Below are 25,082 nucleotides of genomic sequence, written 5' to 3'. Positions count from 1 at the left end.
ATATTCCTGAAAGAGAACACAGTTCATGTTATATATTTTAATCTATTTAATGTAATTGTGAGAATATTTGGTAAATAAAGGGGAAAAACTTTGATAAAACCTTTATTTCTTGTGTAGTTATTTCAGTGGCCTTTGAGGTTGATAACATTAGATGATGAGTAAAGGTGTTATACATATCAATGGTAAAATTGTACATTTTGTGTTCATTGCAACAGTCTAAGAATTCTTGCTCCTGAATAGGAAAGGCTGAGCAACTTTCCATTCTCTAATTCAGTTTCTTTTAATATATGAGCAAGAATTCAAAGGCTAACCTGCAATAATCTACACCCCAAATCCCAATACAATGACATGACAAAGGTAGTGACATGAATCAATATACTCTGACATGGCTAAAAAAAAAAATCAAACTTGATTAACTCAATTATGGATCACATCAAGAGAATAAGAGTGATGCCCCAGGTTGAGATATCTCCATGGTTTGTATTAATGCATGAAGCAATATTTCATTAGCACTCACAGATGTGCTGAGGTCTAGGCTGACCTGCACAACCTCACTGTTATTACATTGCCCCTGGCTACTCCTGATCTTTACTTATTAGGATTCAACAGCTGATTTATTAAGCATGTGCAATCCTGTACATGAAATGTATCCAAGAGTATGAGAATGTTAGGATGATAGACTAATATTACATTTTATATCGACCTGACCTGTGAAAGTTCACAAGTTTGCCCTTTGGCATGATGGATGCACCAGAGGAACTGGCATTAACAACCAAAACTTGAAGAAAATATCAATCTCTTGCAGCGTGAAGTGAGTGTAGGAGCACTATACCCCCAGAAGATTTTTGTTTTCCTCTTGTATTTTTGCCTTTAAACATGCCTAAAGCACTCCTTAAGGATTATTATAATGCTGCAGGCAAAAAATGACTTTAGTGGCCATGGGTCTCATTTGGGCATTCCTTCTGCCTTTTTATCCACATTCCTTCGATGTGATGTCTGACCTTTTTTGCAAGACTACTATGATTTAGATGAGCCAATACAGCCTTTGATGCACCAGTAATTAAGATGCACATAGGATTACCCAAGGACTGTAGACATTGCTACTTTATACATTTTTAAACTTCATATGAAATATTATCAATGGCTTAGTTTAGAAAAAGTGGTGGCATTGACCCTTTAGCTGCAATTCCATCCTGTGTGTAACTCACACAACTTCTAAATAGCACTTAATTGTGTAGATATATCTGAGACTTAAATACCAGTGTGCAATTTCGGGATTAAATCCTCACAATGTGCATGTAACACAACTTTAAATACAGCCTTAAGAACATATATCTAAAGTCTCCTACATCTTTCAACATTTTTGTATGTCAATACCCTGGGTGATGCCTTTCATCATTTGGGGGAAATTATTATATCATTTTCTTTTTTTTTGACACATCTCATACAGCAGATGCTTATATCTGGTCTGAATTTTAGTTACTAATGTGTACATATTATGAATAACGTCCCATTGAGAGCCAAATTGAACTCAATTATCTCATAAACTATTTCTCAGACATTATTTCTCAGAAGTTATATTCCCCTCACGTTAGCAAATTCCTAACAATTCCTGATCCAGCTTGTAAGTAAGGTTCTGCATAGTTAAGGTGAGGATGAGGGCATGGTGTTCTCACTTCTAGCATTAATTACAGCTTTATTTCTATCAAATATATCTGATTTGTCTTCACTTCAGAAAGTCTGCCCCCATGATAACCATGTTCTGCCAAATAAGGCTGTCCAGGGTTTTGTTTTTTAGAAATTAGAAAGCAAATACAGGCAATTCTTCCTCAACAGACTCTTCTTCAGTCCTTCAACATTGTTTCCCTCCAGCCATTTTCTCTCTCCATTCAAAATAAAGCACTGCCAAATATATGCATGGTGCACCATATTTACATCGATAAGATGTTCACATGAGATTTGAAGATGTGTATACACGCTCGCACTGCAATGTGGATATTCTGTTGGGAATACACTATTGAAATAAATGAAGGTTTTGTCAGGTTTTTAGCTGCTGTGCATCTGCGAAGAGAAGAAATACACTTGTCTATAGGGATTGGGCTGATATGAAGACTAATATACATTGACATTCAACTCAAGACAGGTATTCCAACTTGGTCATGCTATTTCAAATTGGTACGTATTCAGACAAGCCAACTGGATTGTCAAGTTGAGGTCAGGGTGATTTTTTTTTTATATATATTCATTAACTTCATTAATATCAAAGCCAACTAATTCAACACTACTAAGTACATGCATTATTTTTACACAGCTAAATAGTTTATGTCCTGCATGTAGAAGTGCAATATGGATATTCTGTATAAATTGTACAATAGGTTTAATCTTAGTATTTGTTATAGTCAAAATAATATCTGTTGTAATGTAATGTTTTTTCCCTAAAAAAACAAGTGGTATGAGCTCAGGTAAATGTGGCCTGCAGGACATACACAGCAAATACAAGTTCAAAACTTGTAATGTTCTCCAAGAGATGCAGTTGATAAAAAGATCTAATACAACATTAGGTGATAATATATGTATTATTGTGGATTTATAATGGAATGAAATGATCCCGGTCAAAAATGACCGGGAACACTATGAGTGTTAGCCGAAACGAACACAACAGGAGGGTTAAAACAGTGAAGGTAGTGCCATATTCATAACTGAGAAAAACAAAAACAGATGGATCTCCATACAGGATAATACAGTAGTCCAAGATTATCATATGACCAGAAGTCCTTCTGCTTCACTGGTGTGTAACATTGGGAATGGTTAAAGTTGGGTGTTTTGGTGACTGTGCTGTAAATGAGAGTTCAGGACACTTCCCCTCCCTGCCAGCAGAGATTGTGGTCACTTGAGTATTAGCGCAAACCCTAACTATCACTTCCTGGGCTTTTCTGGCTCTAGTATATTTAAGAAGCTAATATTTGTTTGAGCATTGCAAAGTCTTGCCATTTCTAGCATATGCTAACTCCTTTTGGTTATTGCTGATTTCCTTGTTGTGGATTACCCTTTAGCCTTGTCTATTGACACAGACTGTGTTTTTGAACACTGCCTGCCAAACGATATTCATTCTGGATTACGATCCTAATTAAAACTATTTGGACATGGATGCTCACTCTGCCTCTGTGTCCTACAGCAGCTATATGTTACAAATGCATTGTGTATAATAAACCTACTATTTTAAGTTTTTTTCCTGAGGAAGTTCTGGTTCACACGTTGCTCATCACATTTGTTATTAGCGTTAATGAGGCCTTTGGGTTAGAGGCTAAATTAGAATATACATTATGTCCTAAAGCTGTATATAAATAACAGTAATATTTTATGTTAATCCTTAGAATGTGATGAACACAGTTTGTGGGCATTTTGTATGCTCAGTAATAGAATGCACAATGTTAGAAGCAAAAAGATTAATCCTTTCCAAACATCATGGTGGCTTTGTTGTGTGTTAAAGTATCAGTGAGTAATCTGGTTTTGAAAATACGTAAATGGTCAACATTGTGTTCAAAACACACTCCTAAAACTTGATTCTATTCTTCAGATTTTACACACAAAAGAGAGACGATAAAGTTTTTGATTCCAGTTATATGCTTAAAAGATGTCAATTTAGAAGATTAATTCATGCACAATAATTTGACTAACAAGGATTTAACAAAGTATTAATTGCACATTATCATGCAATAAATAATGCATTTATCAGTGAAATTCACTTAACAGGTCCCTAATTAGGAAGCAAAATAGATCTTGATGAATGGGCTTTATTCAGCAAAGAACAAGACATTAGTTGACTCACAGTCTATGTTCCTTAAAATAAAGTGTTATCTAACTAACAAATATATACAAATAACATTTTGTCTTGAAAATCTTGACCCTGAAAGTAGTGTTTTGGGGTATATTATCATCTATATTGGTACAGTGCTGTGTTAAAGTATAACTACCAAAGTAGAAAATATCTTTTTCACAGTATATAGTCATACCTCTAAAATATATCAATTTGCATGTATACAGTATGTGTCTAAAATAACTTACTACTGAGATAGAGCACAATGCTAGCAGAGTACGGTAGCATCATACTACAAACCAAATTATGTACACGTATCTAATACCTAAAACACTCACTACATAGCGATTAAATAATGCTTTTTTTTCAATATTCCCACACTAGATACAGTAAGTGTAATGAATTGTTACGCTCTTCTCCTTCGCATTTTGTTGGTTCTGTTTTTGTCTGTTTTGCTCTGTCTTTCCTAGATGGTTCATGCTACCTGCTCAGGTACCATTCCCTGAGGTCCATGTTGCATCCATGTTCACTGTATTCACCCTCAGGCCCACATCTTCTGACAAGTCAACCCACAACTCTGCCATGTTATCTGATTGGAAGGCTTGTAGTGGCAGAAGCAGAGTCTGTCACAGCAGATGCAGTAGATTTATGCTCACTAGCTTGTTGCTCTTAATTGTGATGTATGTCATCTGACCTGTGCTTGACTCCTAACCTCAAATTTCTTGTATATTTTGTATATTTCTTGTAATTTGCCCCATTTTCCACTGACAATATCCCATTGATGGGGCTGCTTCAATGAACCAACAAACCTTTTTATAAATCAGCCCACTTTTCCACTGGTTTGAGGAAGTGACCATAACAAAAGCAAATGAAAATGTAAAAATATTAATGGTGGTGGGATTTACAGGGTTTTAATTCTGGATTTGAGAATATATTTTACTCTCCTCCACACAGACATTGCTATAAAGAATGATTATGTACTAAAGACCAGGTGACGATCTTTAACTGTCCAGGTTCGGTGAGTCTGTGCCCACGTAGCCTCAGATTCCTGATCTTGGTTGACAGGAGTGGGACTGGATGCCGCCTTCCACTGTTGCATCCCATCTGCCTCAGGGTTCATGTTATGCATTCCGAGATGCTTTTCTGCTCAGCACAGTTGTAAAGAATGGTTACTGTAGCCCTCCTATCAGTTCGAACCAGTCTGGCCACTCTTCTCTGATGTTGCTCTTCAGCAAGGCATTTCTATCCACTATTTTGTACTATTGTGTGTAAACACTATAGACAGCTGTATGTGAAAAACCCTGGAGATTTCTGAAATACTCAAACCAGTCTGTTTGGCACCAACAACCATGCAACAGTTAGACACACATCATTTCCTCATTCTGATGTTTGATGAGGATGTTAACTGAAGGTATCTTAACCTGTATCTGAATAATTGTATGCATTGCACTGCTGCCACATGATTGGCTGATTGGATAATAGCATGAATGGATAGGTATACAAGTGTTCCTAAAAAAGTGACCACCAAGTGTATTTATGAGTGTAAAAGTTTATATATGTCTTTCTGTCTGTATGTTTGACTACTAAAAAACAACAGCGTTGTCTGCAGTCTGCTTTGATTAAACTCTCCTGTTGCAGTGTCGAGCGTTATAAGAAGAAAATGGAGGAAGAGAACGAGACAGAAGGGAGTGAACTCTATTCTGAGTTCCTTCTGCCATTTTGATCATCCTGGCCGATCTGTGATGTAGTGTTTTCATTTGACTTGAGTCATTTCCTGTGCTAGATTGGCTTTCTAAATTCTTTTCAAACCTCTGAAGCAGGAATTGATGTTTAATTAAAAGTCCAGAGGTGCAAAGAAGACGCAAGAGACAGCAGCTTAAAAAGTTACTGCTTGTTAAAATTGTGATGTGACAGGATTTTGACAACTGACATTATTTTTGGATATTGTGAAAAGAAGGTCGTTGGATAACACTTAAGTGTTATTAACACTCCATCTACTTATCCACTCAGTATAGAAACATCGAAGCACTTAAAAATTTAATTACAGGCTCCACAATTTCCGTCGATAGCATCAGATGCTAAACTGTCATGATAAATTAAGGTTAACACCTATTAAAATTTGAAGCTGTGTGATGTAGGATGTCTAGGTGTATGCTAATGATGTCATAAAAAGACAAAGTAATCTGGTTATGCTAATCCGACAATAAATGTTTAATGTAAAGCTTTCTGCTTTTTCAGACACCATATGTGGGAAGATTTTGGCATTATTTTTTTCCATTATATAGTGATTGAAATTCTTGTTGCTCATCAGCTGGCAAGTGTTTCACATTGTATACTGGAATGTAATCATGACCACGAGTACAAATAGCAATTAGGGCTAGGATGACACAGTTGAGGCCAAAGTTTTACATACCCCTAGGCTAAAGACATTCAAACTCCATTTTTCACAATTCCATACATTTCTTGTGTTAAGCCAGTTAGGGTATCTACTTCCATAAGAAGTACTATTTCCATAAGAGGTCATTTCAATTAATAGCTAAAAGACATATTTGTTTAGGTTTTTATTACTACATCAGATTCTCAGTGGGTCAGAAATGTACATTCATGTACATATGTTAGCATTTGGTGGCATTGCCTATTAATTGCTTGTCAGTATTCAGGTCAGGGATTTGTGATGGCCTCTCCAATACTTTTATTTTGTTGTCTTTAAGTCATTTTGTTTCAACTTTAGAGGTATGCTTAGGATCATGGCCCTTCTGGAAGACCCAGATCTTGAGGTTTTCCTTCAGTATTTCTAGATAATCCTCCTTCCTCGTGATGCCTTCAGTTTTTTGAAGTGCACCAGTCCCTTTTCCAGCAAAACACCCCCACAACAAGATGCTGCCACCCTCATGCTTCACAGTTGGTATGATGTTTTTTCAGATTAAATACCTTTTTTCCTCCATACATAGAGCTAATCATTATGGCCAAACAATACAATTTTTGTTCCGTCTGACCACAGAACATTTCTCCAGAAGGCTGGTGATCACCTTCAAACCTCAATCTGATTTTTATGCTGGTCTACAGGTTATTTAAAAAAGAATACAGGCTCCTTCCTTGCAAAACAGCCTTTAAGTCCATGGCTTAGGACTTTCTAAATGGTGGATGTACATAAGGTGGTACCTGATACCTGATGGGGTTCAGTTGAACCTTTCGGACCAAGTTTGTTGATCCCTGGGAGTTAATTTGTGCCTTTTTATTGAAAGATGCAGTGGTCTGTGTGGTCCCAAGATTTGCATATAATTGTTCATGGTACCTTCAGTTGTTGAAATTGCTCCTAAGGAGGAACTGGACTTGTTCAGGTCCACAATTTTTTTCTAGCTGAGTTGCTTGGATTTTCCCATGGTATCAAGAGCAAAAAGGCACTGCCCTCCCAGTTTACTCCTAATTATGACAATTGGCTAAGCAGAAGCTTCTAAAAGTCATTATGTCAATTTCTGGAATCCCCCAGACTGTTTAAAGAAACTTGGTGTATGTAAACAATTGTTTTAAAATAACCTCTGATGTGAACAAAGTAGATGCATTATTTGACTTGCCAAAAGTAATGCATGGTATCATGAAATGAATTTTTGTTATTTTGGTCTTACCTGTAGGTAGTTTTGTTATCAGGTTTGTATATTTGTAGGTAGTGAGATATTGCTGCCAAAGCCCCCAGATTTTTTTTTACATATAGCCACAATGCAGCTACTACAACTACATGGCTGTGTCACCCCAGACCTCCACATCCTTCACCCTCCTCATAAATGGCCTTTCCTAAGTATTCACCCCCTTGGACTTTTCTAAATTTTAAATTCTTGACATAAAATCCCAATTAAGTCCATTTCAATTCCAGGTTGTTACACTACAAAATGTGGAAAATTTGAAGTGTGGCTATTTTTTACAATTTATTCTACAGTTTAGTCTGTCTTAAAGAAACCCAATAATTCAGTTTGAAAATTTTAAAAATAGTTTTAACAAAATTAGTTTGGAAAATCTTCAACTGCCCAGTTTTGGTGAGCCTGTGCCCACTGTAGCTTCAGATTCCTGTTTTTGGCTGACGAGTGGAACCCTGATCTGGTCTTCTGCTGTTGTAACCCATCCGTGTCACAGTTTGACATGTTGTACATTCTGAGATGCTTTTCTACTCACCACAGTTGTAAAAAGTGGTTATTTCAGTTATTGTAGACTTCCTGTCAGCTCAAACCAGTCTGGCCATTCTCTGACCTCTCTCATCAAGAAGGCTTTTCTGCTCACAATACTGCCATGCACTGGATGTTTTTGCTTTTTGCACCATTCTGTGTAAACTCTAGAGACTGTTGTGTCTGAAAATTTCTGGAAATCTGCAGTTTCTGAAATACTCAAATCAGCCCGTCTGGTACCAACAACCATGCCACAGTTACTGAGATCATATGTTTTCTCAATTTTGATATTTGATACAAAAATTAACTGAAGCTCTTGACTTGTATCTGCCTGATTTTATGCATTGTGCTGCTGCAACATGATTGGCCGATTGGATAATTGTCCAGAATGTCCAGGTGTACAAGTGGATGGTATTTATAAATTTAATATCACTGGGGCACAAATAGCACCCTAGGCATGGAATCACCCTTAAAGTGTGAAAGAGTCATAAAAGACAAAGTCATTTGTGCCCCAAATTACACATCGATTTTAATTACTGATGATAAATTAACGTTCTTTTTGACACAGGCCAACGAACCTAGCAACGTCTGAAAACATTAACCAAAGCTAACTAAGAGCTACATCTCTAGTCTCTCAAACTTTATCTAGCATGAAAATACCTCTGATTATAAAAATTAGCTAGCTGCTACAATACAAATAGCCTAGATAAATAGAAAACATTAACAGTTAGGTAAGTGGGCCTGTTAGGTATTATTCTGGTTGTTACATCTGTTACAGTTCAGATTTGTTAAGAATTTTGGTATAAAGTCTGAAGCTATATAGTCATCTTATGATACAACAAAAAAGTGATCATAGAGAAATATAGTGATGGAATGTTCGGATATGCATAAACTGAGCATTGTCTTCTGAAATAGTAGAAATCAAAACGTGAAAGACAAACACAAGTACGGATCCTTGAAAAAACATGGTTTGGTAAGAGAGTAATTATACTTGTTTACTTCACAGCTACCAGTCGGGGTAGAAAACTACCATAACTGCTGGTACAGGACAATTTCTGTACAAACACCATACTACAATTAAGGTTAAATGATCATATATAGTACCTGTATATATTACAACATGTGCTAGAGGGCTAAACATTGTCTTATATTCTAGAAAATATGCTATTCTTTTTGTATTTACTCTAGTAAACATGTAGAAAAGAAATGCATGTAGTGCTGCAAAAGATTTGTGGCGTAAAATCAATTATACTCAACAATTTCTCCAGCCTGCATTCATTATTAAAGGGTTTTTAATATCGTCATAAACATATTGCTATGATACTGCCTCGAGCAAAAGACGAAATCATGACTGAACTGTTTATTAGCCGACTATGTTAGACTGTGTAATTGCTAGCTCTGGTGAAAATTAATTTCTGATCACTTTAAACCCATTAGCTGTCTGCCCCAGTGCCGGTGCAACGTGTCTGTGTGTGCATGTATTTGTGTGTGTGTAAGGATCTTTGTTCAAGCCTGGATGAGTCAGAATTACAGCTGCAGCTCTCATCAGGGAGGCGTGCACAGATTAATGACTAACCGCAACTGACACCAGTGCTGGAACCCTGAAAAACCCGGCGTTAAAACCCCACACGTGCCATTAATATGCAATTTCAGTCTCGAATTCGTGAAGCATTACAGCACGTCTCGCTGTGAAGTCACAGGGAGGTGGATGATCCTGCTGAGAGAAAAACCCGCCCGCTCAAATTAGCCCGCGATGGGAGTTTAACAAGAGTATTGTCTTTCAGGAGAGTGAGAAAAACCACATTAATGCGGGAAGTGTTTCTTGGATGTTGCTACTTTTTCATAATTAAAAACACACAGTATTCAGCCATCTGTGCACTCATAAAAGTGTCGTTGAGAACATAGATTTATGGCACCTATGTGGGTTTTATGGTTCTGACTTTTTAATGGAGAGTGTATAACTTCTTTTCTAACACAGTGCTGTTTTATAGCACAAACACTGCCAGTGAAAATGCAGATCATTTTTTACTTAACCTCTTAATCACATTTAATACTTGGCAACTGCCAAGCAGTGACTTCTTTGTTATTTGTTCTTTTTTTGATCTGTGTCTGAGTTAATATATTCCCACTACATATTCAAAATAAATTGTTCATATTTGCCTCATTTAAACTTTATTTGAATATATGTTACAGGTATTCCAAACCAAATGTAAGTACATGCAGCCAAATGCATTGCAAGCTAATGTTACCATAACAACAAAGACATGGATCGCGTCAGAGTGTAACATTTCCTTGGCATGAAAGCCGAGTTTTCAATCATCTGTTAAATTCTTAAGTCTTAAAGTATATCAGCCTCTGTAGCAGAAAGTCCTCCAAATGTCCTTTTTGAAAAGAAGAAAAATTTCTGCTCTGAATCTGAAGCTTGTGCGCAGAATTTTCTGATATTGATAGCCATCAGGTTCAAATACAGAAATTATTTTATATTATACGGGTTGCGCGGCATCTTCACATCTCCAGGGTCCCTGGTTCCGTCCTGAGCTCGGCTTCCTGTTCTCTGGTTTCCTCCCACCTCCTAAAAACATGCAGCTGGGTGGATTTTGTACTCTAATTTACCCCTTAGGTGTGAATGAGTGTGTAAGTAGGTTCTGTATCCACCACCCTGCCCATGCCCAGGATAAACTGCTTACTAAAGATGCATGATGAATGATGAACAAATGGCTATTCAGTATATTTAATTCACGGGAAGACTCCTTTATATAATATTGTATTGTTTTTGTATTAATCCTTTGGACGTTTTTCATCATTGGGGCTATGTGTATGAAAGTGCACATGTATCATCACTTTAAGCTAATAATTAAAAAACATCAGCCATTTTAACATGCTAAATTTAACATGAACTCTTCTAAATTTGATAAATCGATAAATCAATAATTCAATAATTTGATACTGCTAATCTGTGCATGCTATTCCTTTGCCAGGATCAAATGGTTTAAGAGAATAATACTATTCTTGTCTTAGCTAGTGTACAGTGAGTTAAATAATCTTAAATTTGATTGATTGATGAATAAATTTGTTTTTTAAGACGTGAAAGATGTGGCCAGAGTCAATTTGTAGAATTGTACCATAATCAAAATATTCAAGAAATTCCAAATGCATTAGAAAAATCTCTACACCAGAGGTCATCAATTAGGTTTAACAAAGAAGCAAATATTGTGAAATAGTAATAAGGTATTTAAAATGGATACCAACACTGAGGGGGAGATTACATTACACCGAAATATAGTTTCTATAGTTGCCATAACTAGAGTAGAACATAATTGCCCTGTACACCCTATGTAGTGCACCCTATTTGATATTCAGGCACAGAAAAAAAAATGTGGTGGAAAAATGGAGCTGAATGTTTCATGGTAAAAGTAGGCTACATCTTTGTCACTTTCCAAACTTACTTAAGAAAGAAAGATACTTGAGAAAATCAGAAAACATTACCCTTACAAGAACAATAGTTTTACATTTTGAAGCTTTTCTAAATGGCTTTTTAAAGCCGTTGCTGCTAAATATGTTTTAAATGAAGTGCTGATGCGGATTTGCCCCAGTTTCAGTGCTTACTCACTTACACTCTCGCGCCTTGCTTTTTTTTTTTTTTCTTCCCAAAAAACTCGGCGTAACAGCACACATCCTTTTCAGTCTAATATCTAATGATAGCATTTTGGCTGTTCACACGAGTATGTTTTCTGTGCCGCAGACCTCCTGTGAATACGTCAAGTGCATTCACACACACACACACACACACACAAACACACACACCCTGGCGGCAATGTCACATAGCCAATCCATCTTACTACCCTACAGAGCAGCATTCACTGACAAAATTATTAATGTAGCAAATTAAAGCTAAGTCTACACCTAACCCTAACTCTAATATTAACCTCAGTAACCAAAAGAAAACATTTGGCTCAAATTTGGCTAAAAAAAACCCATTTTTTTTAACTAATAAAAGGTTCAAGTCTGTAAAGTAATAATAATAATAATAATAATAATAATAATAATAATAATAATAATAAAAACAGTTTTCCTCATGGAGACTCGCCAGTTCACACAAGGTCAAAAGTGTCAGATATTCCTATCCCTGTGGAGACATTTGGTCCCCATAAAGATATAAAAATATTTTTTTAATGTGACTATATTAAATACGCTCATAATTTAACTTATTCAATTTCCTGCAGCTAGGCATACTGCTAGCTGTAAGTAACATTAACTAGCTAGCTAGAAATATACCATAATGTAGGTAGTGTTAGGGATAAATAGCCAGCTAGTTAATTATTTTAAAACTAGCTCACTTGGATTTGACTTTGATTTGCATATTCCCAGTACATGACATTAATCAAAGCTGTCAAAATATAGCAGAACAATCAAGGTTTGGCTAAAGTTATGTATGGCTACAGTGTGTTAGCTGTCTCAAAGCCCAAAAAAAAAAGAAGAAGGCTTTAGCTAGCTTCAGCAGGCAGTAAGCCTAGCCACAGAGATCAATTTTTGTCTTAGGGATCTCAGACCTGGTAATCATTCTAACACTAGATGGCTAACTGAGGTGTCCCATCACACTAAAAGCTTAACAGTTAACACACAATGATCTAATAATTAACAAATTTTAGCACCTCAGTGCCAAGGTTCTGAGGTGAAATCACAAAATGAGCCCATATGTGTTTGGCCTAAGAAGCCAATTAAAAACAATTCTGAACTCAAACATTATTCAGTATGGCTTTAACTCTTAGCATATATACACAAGTGGTGGTGGTAGCATAAACATCTGTAATGACTGAAGTAGATAAATCCACTTAGCTTTATATTAGAGCTGCATCACATCTCTAGATGGTCACAGTTAAGTACATTTAATGTGTTTTCCTGCTTACATATCCCTGTAGGAGATAAAACGCATCGTTATGCAGGAAAACGTGCTACAATATGACATCTAATATCTAATCACTAACTTCTAATCAATGTGTCATCATCCTGATGATATGTCTTACCATGATGGATGGGCATTCATTTTTTTGGCTCAGCATGTCATTAATAATTTAAAAAGACTGAATAAATACACATACAATACAATATTTTATTAGGCGGGACATCATATAGGGATTTTTTTTTCCACAATGCACATTTGTGAGCAGGATCACGGAACAGCAAATCAGTTAAAGTTAACGCAGATCTGGAATGTAGAACACACCATGTGAATAATATGTACTTTATAAATTCAGATAGACCTTCAGTTTTTAAGTTGTCTCCACTGGCTGGTTATATTATATATATATTTTTTTCTCTTTTAATTATCACTGTATATTAGGCAGCCTATGTGTGGCATAATGTTGAATATGTTCAGCGTCCAAAGGAAACACCATGAACACCACAGACAAACAAGATCTTCCATTCGTGCAAAAACAAATTTGTTTCAGTAACGCATTGCTCGAATTGGGAAGGTCCGCAGCTCCACAATCAACCTCACATCAATCTTTAAGGCTCTACAAACACAACAAAAAGCATTGGTCAATATAAATATACGCAGTCTGGGATCCCAGTTCTTCATCTTCTTTTTTTTATATGGTTGTCCGCTTTCATTCTCAGGCGAAAGATATATTTTTTTCCCCAACAATAAAATCCAAACGGGTTCCTCTTGCTCTGGTTATATAAGATTAATACACAAACTCCAGGGTCCATATTCAGCATATTATGAATACTTCCAAGCTCTTTTAGAAAAGAGTCAGTAGACGTTTAGAGCGATTAGAGAGGAAAAACTAAAAATCCAGAGAAGGTGGAGTATTTCCATCCGCCCATGAGATTCCCTCGCTCCAGTTTGAGATAAACACGGTCCTCCCTCTCCACCATCAGTAACACTCCGTTACTCGCCGCCTCCCTTGTGACGTCCTGGTCTCCGGCGAATGCAGATATGATGGGGTATTCATTGTGCATCAGGTTCACCTGAACACAAAAAAAAAAAGATTATGTAGATTCACTGAGCTCAAATATTAATGCACAAATGTGAAATTCAGCTGAATATTTAGCTAAAAAACATTAATTTGTTTTAGATCTGCAGGAAAGATTGTCTAAAGCTAATATATAGAGTGCCTCAAGAGGGCTATATTTTAAAGAAATCTAGGTGGTCAGAATTAAACCTATATATAAATCACATAAATATTTGATGTTCCACGCCTCCAGTACAGTTCCAGACACTTATAAAGCTTTTCTGGTGGCTCACGGTGGTCCAACACCTTACTAAGACATTTTCTGTTGTTTTTTTTCCTTTAATTTGTCTGTATATAAATCCCATTAAAGGCAAGTTAATCCCTAAATAACAGAGAGACCTGCACATATTGGGTACCATGGTGGTAAAGGGCCCCTTGTGTGAATCTTAGAAAAAAAAAAAACTACTGTTGATCTTTTACAGAAACCTCATATCTCCACAAATAGACATCAAGGTTGTAAACAATCTCTACTGCCCTTAATAACTTCACTTGCACATTTTCCTTAAGGGGGCATTTAGTGCCAGGGTAGCCTACAAAGCAGAAATGAACACTATTCTATAAATTCAGATGGACAGGAATGAACACTATGAGAGAGAATTACACACTAAGATTTAATTCAACAACAGGGTTTTCTTGTATAAGACATAGATGCATACTCGTCTGCTCTTCTGTTCTGAATTAAACATTAAAGGTAATAATCCACCAAAAAAAAAAAAAAAATCTAAATCTGCTTTCTCACATGGATTAAATACATCAAATCCTTTCCAAGCTCGTTTATTATTCACACCAGGCGTACGAATCATACCAGGTTAATTAGTGCTTCTTTTAAAAGCAAGATTTCAGTCGTGTAGGTTGCATTTTTCCACACACACTTTCCTTTATAGGTTCATTTAATCATCATTTCCATGCATGTTACTCTCTAACACACAGCTCACAGATCTGAGGTGAAGTGAAGATTACAGTTATTTATTGGCAAATGATTTCTACCACCTTACACCATTAATACACTCGTTAATATTCTCACCTGGATGGTTTGTCTGTTGTAGACTTTCACCACATGGAAGCTGAAACTGTAAATTCCCCTCCGCGGTGCCGTGAACACGCTGGCCTTCAAGTCAAAATGGTTGCCGATGTTCACTAAAACCTGACAAAAGCAGCAGCACAGACATTTTAAACTCTTTGACAAATTGAACCTTCACTTATTATAGCCTGGTTATATCTGACTGACTTCTATATCATGCTTATAGTTATACAATAATAGGCTATATAATAATACTGCTCATTATTTAAAAAAAAAAAAAAAAAAATCTCTTTCTATACTTTTAGAGAATAGTCACACAAACTTCACACTTCATGTTTTACACATTCTTCATATTAAAAAAAATAATAATAAAAAACTCTGCAGTTTGATTTTTTACATGTGAATTTTTTTTCTTTCACATGTAGTATATGTTGGTTTACTCTTCACACGTGATTTGATTAATTCCTTTTCACGTTTTAATTTTTCATACATAGGACACGATTATTTTATTTCCACTTGTCCATTTTTCACATGTAAGCCACGTGGTTTTATTTTTCATCTATGACCACATTTTATTATTTCACACTATGTCACTTGCTTATATAAATTCACATGTGCAATTTGTGAATAAAAATGGCATAACATGGTGAAATGGAGCTTCACCTGTTTTTCATATGTGATCCCATATTACTCACATAATCACATTGAAATGTACATGATTTTTCTGATACTATTGTATTGGCTTGATGATCTTGAACACGAGCAGACCAGCATTGTATGCAATAATTTTTTTGTCTGATATGTAAGTGTTAATTTGCCCTCAACTGTGTGCCACAAAAGAATTTGAAAAGTTTGACAGTAAAAAATATCTGTATGTACACCAGTATGAGCAAAGAAAGTGTTAAATTAACACCTAATGTGTTAACTCTTACAACATTCGATTAACTGTAAATTAATTTAATACTAACGATTAATAATAATTACTAATAATTAGCAGTTTTTTTGTTTTTTTTTTAAGGAGGGTTGGTCAAGTCAGTAACTACAACATGATTTCAACGTGTAGCAAAATATGCTATACAATATGCTATTTTTGGCCATAGTGTGCTCACCTCGTGTGTATACTGTACATTTAAAAGTCATCAGAGATAACAAGCATTAATTCTGGCAGTTAAATTAAACACTGTATGTATTTATTTAATACAAGAGTTTATACAGTAATGTACGAGTTAAACTGATTAGGATAGGACATTCAACACTGTAAGAGAAGGATTATGCTGTGTATTATCTGTAAGTAAGTGTACCGTGGGTGGATTTATTTATAGTATTAACATTTTTCAACCTTCATCAATAATAAAAGCAGATAAATGGCAACAAGAACAGAACTGTGTGCCAAAATCCAAACTCACAGTAACACACAGTCCAACTCTCACTCCCTTTCTGTTAGTCTGCTTGGATGAAACTGAAGCCTATCCATGCTCATTTATTAGTAGTGCTAATTTAATCATGATCATATTTATTCATTGATGCAAATGGGGTTAATCTAGCAACAATCTAGGTGTTATTTCAACATAAATAGCGAATCTACAATTCACCAGTGATGACTACCACTTGAAAGCTGAGTCTTCGTGACATTGGATTAATTTAATTCAACACTATAAGGTGCTAAATTTAACGTTATAGCACTACAGAGTCTCAGCAGTGTAGGGGTTAAATCACCACTGAATCTTATCTTATTAAGCATTCCAAAACCTCATTACTTAAAAATAAAAGCACGTACGCACAGCCGATATGATTTGTTAACACCTACATTGTATATCTGTGCAGTCAGGACCCTGTAAGTTATTTAGCATTGCAGGTGTAGTGTATAGTAACTCCCACAATCCATAAGCAATGAATACGGTATAGACCTGGTCAAAGTAGATGGTGGTGGAGGTGTTGCTCATGTCAGATGGCTCATGATTGGTGCCCCTGATGGCTGAGAACGCTACCCTGGCACTCCCCGAGCGCACCGAGATGCCAAGCGCTGACGTCACACCGCCGTCCGACGACGGGTTCGAGTCGCACACCACCAGGCATTTCCCCTCCAGGACCACGGGTTCGGTGTCATTCTGACCCAGCGACACGCCGACACCAAGCACCAGGAGGACAGCGAGGACAAGCAGCAACATCTGTGCGACGTAGCGTCCCATCATAATCACAGAGGCAAGGTTACAAATCTGTTAAATCCGACTCCTTTGAGGAATTCTTATGGCGCTAATCGCCTCCTCCGATCTCTCTCTTTTGTTTGTCTTTCTTTCTTGCTTGCTTTCTTTCTTTAACTCTAACTCTAACTGATGCTCGCCTTTTCCCTCCTTCTTCTCGGCTGATAGTGAGATCTTCAGAGGACTTGTTTGATATATTCTGGGGGAAAAAAGAAAAGTGCAGTACAGATTAAGTTTATAAAGCACTATCTCTGTTTATGTAAATCAAAATATACTTAAATAAACTTTGCCATGCATCTCTAATTTACAAATTAAACTGTCATTCAAGCAACTTTTAAAAAATTGTACTCATTTTGACATTTTGCCTCCAAGGTTCACATGACTATTATTTGCCTCCATCATAGACCAACAACTTTAAACTTTATCCCTTTGACTACACCATTCTAACTATAGACTTAAATCCGACATGATATGAAGTCATTATAATATCATTACATGCAAATTCTCCTGCTCATTTACATCCAAAATAAGCTTTCTTTAGCTGTATATTCTCTCCTCTTAAGTCCTTAAGTTCATCCTTTTTGTATTTACCTGGTAAATCCATTGCTGTGTGGGACATCTGCGTCCTTCTGAGGCAGAGAGCAGAATGGAGAGAAGTCGTCCTCCCCTTCATTCCTTTATAAGGACAATTCCCGCCCAGTTTCAGGATTATTCACACACACACACACACACACACACGCACGCACGCACACGCACAGTGCCTGAACGCTGGATTTCTGTGGACTTCCTCGGCATGAAATCACCCAGTCGCCTGAATTAATGAATAAATAAATATTTTTCTTCTTCTTCTTCTTCTTTTTTTTTTTTGCATGACTCTACCAGTGAACAAAATATATCCCGATCGAGAACTCTGCTGGCAAAAGTGCTGAAAGAAAAACTGTTCTGAGAAAGAAGAGCCAGAACAAAGGTGGTCAGACTGATATAGTGCAAATTAATTAGAGCACAAAACAAAGAGGAAATCATGTTGGGTAAATGACAACAATGTTCCCATACTTCTTTATTTTCAGGACCAGACAATTAAAGGTGCTTTAGCTCCATCCAGTGGAAGTTAACATGGTGCTCAGCTTTTATTGATGGAGCCACTCATCAGCTTTTAGAGCTGATTTCTCTTAGAGATAGAGAAACAGATATATTCTTAAATATATATAAATAAATATAGGTTCCATCTAGTATTAGAACCATAAAAGAATTTGTCCCTCTGTGGAAACCCTTAAGAGTTCTTTTCCTTTCGGAAAAGACTCCAAGTGGATCGTCTTTGGAATGCTAGAACTGTTAACCATTCAGAGAACCAATGAGGAATCCTTTTTCCAAGAGTGAAGACAGACAACACACACACACAGAAAGAGAGAGAGAGGTATATATAGACAGACAGACTCACAAAAAAACAAAAACAAGCTAGGTTTGTCCCACTGGAGGAACTCTTAAAGTGTCTGTATAGAATCCCCCAAAAGAGTGTATCAAAGAGAGTTCTAAATAAAACCCTCTAGATTTTAGACCCCTTAAGGGTTTTACAGTCATCCTCTGGGGGAACTCTTCTGTGTACAACCCTACACCAACTTGTTTCTCTATCAGAAACCCTTATAAGAAGCTCATAATTCTTAATTATAGAAAGAAAAAAACTTTTCTAAGACTGAGATCTAGAAGCATAAAGGTTCTTCTCACTGGACTGGTGGAATCCTTAAAGGTTCTATATAGTTTCCTTATCAGAGAAATTTCCAAGCAGAACAATCTTACACTTTAGAACCAAGGTTTCTTCAGGTGTCCCTATGGGGAAAATCATAAAGGTTCTATGTAGAACCCCACGCCAGGTTGTTTCTCAATCAGAAAAGGTTCAGAGTAGAACACTTGATGGAATGAATACTTGAAACACCCTTGAAGAACCGAACCCCTTTCTTCTAAGAGTGCATGAAGCTAAAGATCCTTAACTATAGATAGATAGATAGATAGATAGATAGATAGATAGATAGATAGCAAAATGCTTCCATCTGACACTCTAAAGTTTTCCACTGGGGGAAGCCTTAATTGTTGTATGTAGAACTACTAGAAAAACTATTACTAGAACCCCTTCAGACAGCTAGACAGGTTCTGTTAACCATCTAAAGAACCTTTGAGGAACATTTTTTTACTGTATATAGACAAATGTACAGATAGATAGATAGATAGATAGATAGACAAATGGGTTAAATTTCTTCAGTTCTCTGTAGAACCCTGTGTAGTTTCCCAATCAGAGACTGTTCCATGTAGAACCATTTTAAGAAGAGAAGGTAAGATCTCTGAAGAACCCTTTTAGATAAACAGCTGCATGTATCAGTGCTACCATATAAAAACACAATAACTGTGGAAGGCAGAAACATATTAGACATTTGGAAAACACGATTTATTTATCAGAATGTTTATATGCGTACTAGTGAGTGCAGAAAAAGTAGGAACGGCAGCATGGGTAAGGTGAGTAAGACTTAATACAAGTGACAGTCACGTGTGCTGTGAATGTGGTAAGTGATGGTAACCAGTGCGATAGTATAACACAAGGAACTGTAATCCTGGGATTACTGGGATTATCCAGGGAAGAGTGTTAATTAAAATGACCCATGTGCATATACTTGACCATTTAAGCTCACTAATTAATGAGAGTTGACAAGCTAGTTGTAAGCTTCTTGACCTCCCTATGCTATATAATAACATTTTAAAAAGGCTGGGCCAGAAGTTTCGAAGAATGTGATTTTCAGTTTGACAGAGTGTGTTAAGACTGCTGAACCGTCACTTAACCTCTTTAATTAACTGTCATTCTAAAGTTACTAATTGGCAATATTACATAACTCGTGTCATACCAGTATGACTCGTTCTAGAAGCTATGGGGGAGTCAAGGATCTTTATATGCTGAGATAAAGTATTCGTTTAATTACTGACCTGCTCCTGCTATACAATATCTTCATCTGCCACTGACTTGTGTATCAGTGAAAGCGTTTGGCTAATTATGTTTCTCAAACAAGGCTCCAGAATTCGTCACTAATAAGAACACCCACTGACTAAAAGCAGTAATAAGGCCTATATCAGAACACTGCTGAATTCTCAACTCTAGAGGTGTTGATACGTTTTTTATGGCAGCATTCCTCTGACAGTTGTTCTGGCTATAGTTTAAATGACAGGTTTACATAAATTCACTCACTGATGAACATTATGATGGCTGTTCCACATAATCGTAAGGCTTTTAAGATTAAGAAAATAAGATTAAGATTATTCTTAATCTTAACATTAAGTGCTATCTTAATCTAAGAATAATAACACGTTGACAAGCGTCAGCACTTTCAGGACAAAGGACGTTGCACTTTCTGGTTTCTCGGTAATAAAACAAGCTACTTTTAACTTGTCTCTTGGATGATAACTTTTAAATATAACTATAAAAGGGTTAAAAAGAGTGATATGCCATCATTCATTTAATAATTTAATTTAAAAAAAACATAGTCGTTGAGAAATTACAGAGGTATAAGACGAATAAAACATTTTGGGATGTACTGTTATTGGAAGATAATCCTCTTTGTGTCTGGGCACGTCACAACATCTTTTTACTCCTTACATAACGTGTAGAGGAACAAGCAAACGTCATGTTCCATAAAGAGCTAATTTAACGAACACATTGATGAAAATATTCAGCCTGCCTAAAGATGTCTAAAACCTTGCTAGCTAAGTTACACATAGCAAAATGGACATAAACCTAATCAATTCAGTTTGTAATCAGGTGACATGATTTAAAATGTTTAAATGACCGAATAAAAAGTAATTAATAAGAAGTAATTTAGCCAAAGGAACTGAATTAATCAGCGATTATTTCCCCACTAATGATAATGTGAACAGAGATCAGTCAAGTGAATTTAAGTTCAGGAAAAGCTATAGTTTTCAAATGTGAAAGGTTTTCCGAGACTGCTACACAAATACTATTCTCTCACCAGTATGTGGGAAAACCAGTTCACATATTTATAATTTATAATTTGTAAATGATTTAGATGTTACATCCCTCATATACAGATATATTCTCACATTCGGAACTGAAGCTGAAGCCACGAAGGGGCTCCAACGACTTCTTTGACAGCTGTCACATCTTTGTTTCAATATGAAATATTAATTTAACTACTGACATCAAAATTGAAATCAATGTCTCATATTTGGATAGGTATGTATATAATAAAATGTAATTGTAAACTTGCCTTCAACAAATCACCCCTGACAACCCCTGCTCTCAGCTTATGTACTGTCTACTACCGGGATGCTTGAAGTAAGATCATGAATTGAACACTGACATTTTTCACTAAATGGAAATGACAGATCTCAGGGTCCTTTAGCTACATCAGGACTGCCTCCAGAACCGTCATTTTACAACCCAAATACTTTCCCCTCCCTGCTGTGGGGGGCATGTCAGCCATTTAAAAAAAAAAATCCAAAACACATAGGATGTGAAAATTAAGGCTGTAAAATTCAAAGGGTCATAAACTGGAATACTGTGGTCTGGACCCAGCAAAGTATTTCAGCGAATCAAAATAATCACTGAAAAATACTGTGATAGAACTGATCAAAGTACGGAAAAAGTGGCAGTAGTTCAGTAACTCCAATTTTTTTTTTAAACCATGAACCACTGCAGCTTCCATATATGATAAAGCAGATACTCTGTTGTGGCTTGTTGCAGCCAATCACAGGCATTTATGTAAATCATTTAGCAGAAGGCAGCTCATCAAGAAACAAAAGCGTTTCCACAGAATTTCATTTTTTTTTTTTTTTTTTTATTTCCTTGACTCTCTCTAGTTTGATTAGGGAAGTGATGATTATGGCTTGTTAAATAAAGGCTGATGACAATTGGTCAGAGAAGTTTGTGCTTCTCTACTTCAAGTCCAAAACAGATGTGTCTCATCTGAATCTGTGGCACTGGTTAAAAATGGTAAAGTAAAGCGCCACTACAAAACAAAACCACTTCAGATTGATGTGTCTTATTTATAGCCATAAACTAATCACTAATGGTTAAGCATTAAAATGTATCTGTTGTTGCAATTCAGTCATGTTAGTTGCTCAGGATAATTGTAAACATGGAATTTTAAATCTCTTCACATATTATAGTTGAATATACTTGTTCTAGTGCATTTACTACATCTTGTTGAATTTCATGCTCTTTGAACAAAAATTATGTTTATAGTGTTACATTATCCCACTGCTATTATTAATATTACGGATGCTTTTAAAAATAGGTTTGATGTACTAATATCAGATGAAGCATACTGTATACTCAAATTATCTCTACTGATTTTGGAATTTTGACTAAATTATAATAGATCATAACCTTTTCGAAACAAAATTTTAGCTATTTTGACATTTTAATTTCCAGTACTGTAGAACCAGTTCCTCTGGTATATTAGTTCTATTTTAAAAATTAATTCTTTTTATATAATCAAATCAAACTGAAGCAGACTATGCTGAAATTTGATAGTTATTCAGCCACGGAATCATTTTATAGTCAAATTTGTGATCAAAATCAAAAGAACAAGGCCAACCTGCCTTGCGTCAACAGGCCAGACTGGTGGTGGTAGTGTAATGGTGTGGGGAACATTTTCTTGGCACACTTTGGGCTCTTTAATACTAGTCGAGCATCATTTGAATTCCACAGCCAACAATCTGAGTATTGGTATGGGTATACTAATAAAGCGCTACTGAGTGTACATATATAATATTAGACTGATTTTTAAATGTCAGTATGGATATTGTGAGCTCTATTTTTTCACAGCCTAAAAGCCTAACCGTGTTTTACATTCATTTACATACTTCACAACCATAGTGTCATGCTCATGAAGTATTAATATTTATCCCATTCTTGTATAAATAATGTAAGCTGATATGTCAACCATCTTTTTAAAATGGCACATGTCATATCTGTGGTTAAACAACTACTTTGGTCTGGCCTGTAAACAGATAAATTCTCACTTGTGGAGCTGAAGCTGCAGTCTCTACGGGCCTTGGCTACCTTTCTGACAGGCATCACGCAGCGTGTAGTGACAAGCGATGCAGAAAGTGACATTAAAGCCCTGAGAGCACTCACTCACCCACGGCTTGGAGAAAGCCGAGAAAACATCAGAGAACATGAAAATGTCACGCTGAGAGGGCACAGGGACTCGTATTCACAAACCTCAGGGCATCTTACTGCATCGCAGATCCTCAGCCATGTGAAATAAAAGTCATGCGCTACTGTCTGTAACTATTCACTCCAACAAGCAGCATTATTGTTATCCTTCACTATGTCTTCAGCTGTTTGTTCCCCCACAGTCTGTATAATGGCACAATGAACATTAGGTAACTAGTTGATTTAATATTAATTAATAAATTAAACACTAGTTGCTATTAGAATTCATTCTGACAAGAAAGTTGTTTGCTTCACAGTTCTAGGGTTTCTGGATGGATCCAAAGCTTGGGTTTCGTCCCACCTTCCAAAAACATGCCAGTATGTGGATTGGCTATGCTAAATGTCAATCGACTTACTGGCAATTGCCCCTGAATGTGCAAATGTGTGTGCGTGGTACCCTGTGATGGACTGCCATCCAATCCAAGGTATATTCCCACCTCACACCCAGTGTTCTGGGGATAGGCTCCGGATCCACCACAACCCTGACCAGGATAAAGCAGTTAATGAAGAGGAATGAATGAAAGAAAGTTGTTGAGAAAACTTAAAGAAATAGATTTATATTAATGCACTCTTCCTAATATATTATCGTTTCTATAGTAACAACTCATATATTCATCTACCTATAATCAACAACTTAAAAAACTTGTCATTTAACAAAGAAAACATATAGAACCATTTATATGGTAAAGCTTTCTGTAAGAAGAGGTTTATTTAACATTTAGGGAAGGAGTCTCGGGGGTCAGTATTTTGTAACCGTCAGTATGTTGTCCGCTACAGGAGAGTCTTCAGGACAGAAGACTTTGTGCTTTCTGGTTTCTTTTTGCGTGATTGACTTCATGAGAGAGAAAAGGAGAGCGTGCTGAGGGAATGACTGTTTCTAGCTGCTGAAACTTGAGTGATAACAGGAACAAAAATCATTTTTCGTATAAGAGGAATAAAACACTTCGGGATATGCTGTTATTGGAAAATAATCAACTTTGTTTTCGGAACAGTAACTTCACATTGTGCCATATTACATCACCTTGTCATTATTTTCCTACAAATAATCATGTTTTATTTCATGTATTATTTCATGTTTTATCATGTTTTATTTCATGTATTATGTTTTATATTGGTATTACCTAAAAATATTCAGAAATTATGGCAGCTAAGGTTAGACTGAAAGCTTTAGCTTTAGCTAATATTATGCTACATGGTAAATTTATGATGGCTATGCTGTAAACGACTTTTTTGCATAATACATTATTATTATTATTATTATTATTATTATTATTATTGCATGTAACAGATTTAAACGTATCATTAGAAGTAAAGCAATTGCTCAAGGTTATCCTGGTTTATAACTATTATTTTTGCTAACATTAAAATGCTACACCTTAGCTGACAGTTGACAGTAATTAGGCTGAATTCAAATATCGTCAATGTATATCTTCTTACGACTTTCTGAGTATAATGTATAATGTATGCAACAAAACAATTTTATGAAAATGAACATAAATTGAACATAAAGATAGTTACTGCAGGTAGACTCGCACCTGTCGATAGATTTGCGTTGGCTCACGGTTGAGTGTGGACCTCTCCAATATGGCGGAGGCGTTGACGTCTCGCTCTAATGAGGTGCTGCCGGTGGAGCCGCGTCTGTCGACTGAACT

General features: G+C 36.2%; 1 protein-coding gene across 2 annotated transcripts; it reads right to left on the bottom strand.

The window, feature by feature from the left end:
• Positions 1–13,064: 13,064 nt before the first annotated feature.
• Positions 13,065–25,080, bottom strand: cbln2b (cerebellin 2b precursor). Of its 2 annotated transcripts, XM_053228198.1 has the most exons (6): positions 24,966–25,080; positions 23,828–23,912; positions 17,805–18,024; positions 16,920–17,412; positions 15,016–15,135; positions 13,065–13,947 (listed from the first exon to the last, which is right to left on the bottom strand). In XM_053228198.1, the coding sequence occupies exons 4-6, from the start codon at positions 17,202–17,204 to the stop codon at positions 13,750–13,752; spliced, it is 603 nt and encodes a 200-aa protein (XP_053084173.1). In that variant the 5' UTR covers positions 17,205–17,412; positions 17,805–18,024; positions 23,828–23,912; positions 24,966–25,080; the 3' UTR covers positions 13,065–13,749. The 2 variants fall into 2 exon arrangements, with proteins under 2 accessions (XP_053084173.1, XP_053084174.1); XM_053228199.1 differs by lacking the exon at positions 23,828–23,912.
• Positions 25,081–25,082: the final 2 nt, after the last annotated feature.

Source organism: Pangasianodon hypophthalmus, chromosome 22 (assembly GCF_027358585.1).
Source record: "Pangasianodon hypophthalmus isolate fPanHyp1 chromosome 22, fPanHyp1.pri, whole genome shotgun sequence".
NCBI classification, from domain to species: Eukaryota; Metazoa; Chordata; class Actinopteri; order Siluriformes; family Pangasiidae; genus Pangasianodon; species Pangasianodon hypophthalmus.
This window is presented reverse-complemented; position numbering and strand designations above follow the sequence as displayed.

Bases quoted from the DNA above. Each gene is read 5' to 3' on its own strand.
- cbln2b (XM_053228198.1), bottom strand. From the start codon at position 17,204: ATGATGGGACGCTACGTCGCACAGATGTTGCTGCTTGTCCTCGCTGTC. The intron at 15,136-16,919 runs GTCTATACCGTA...TGCTTTTGTCAG, and splicing joins CCACCATCTACTTTGACCAG to GTTTTAGTGAACATCGGCAA. The intron at 13,948-15,015 runs GTGAGAATATTA...TTTTGTGTTCAG, and splicing joins ACAACAGACAAACCATCCAG to GTGAACCTGATGCACAATGA.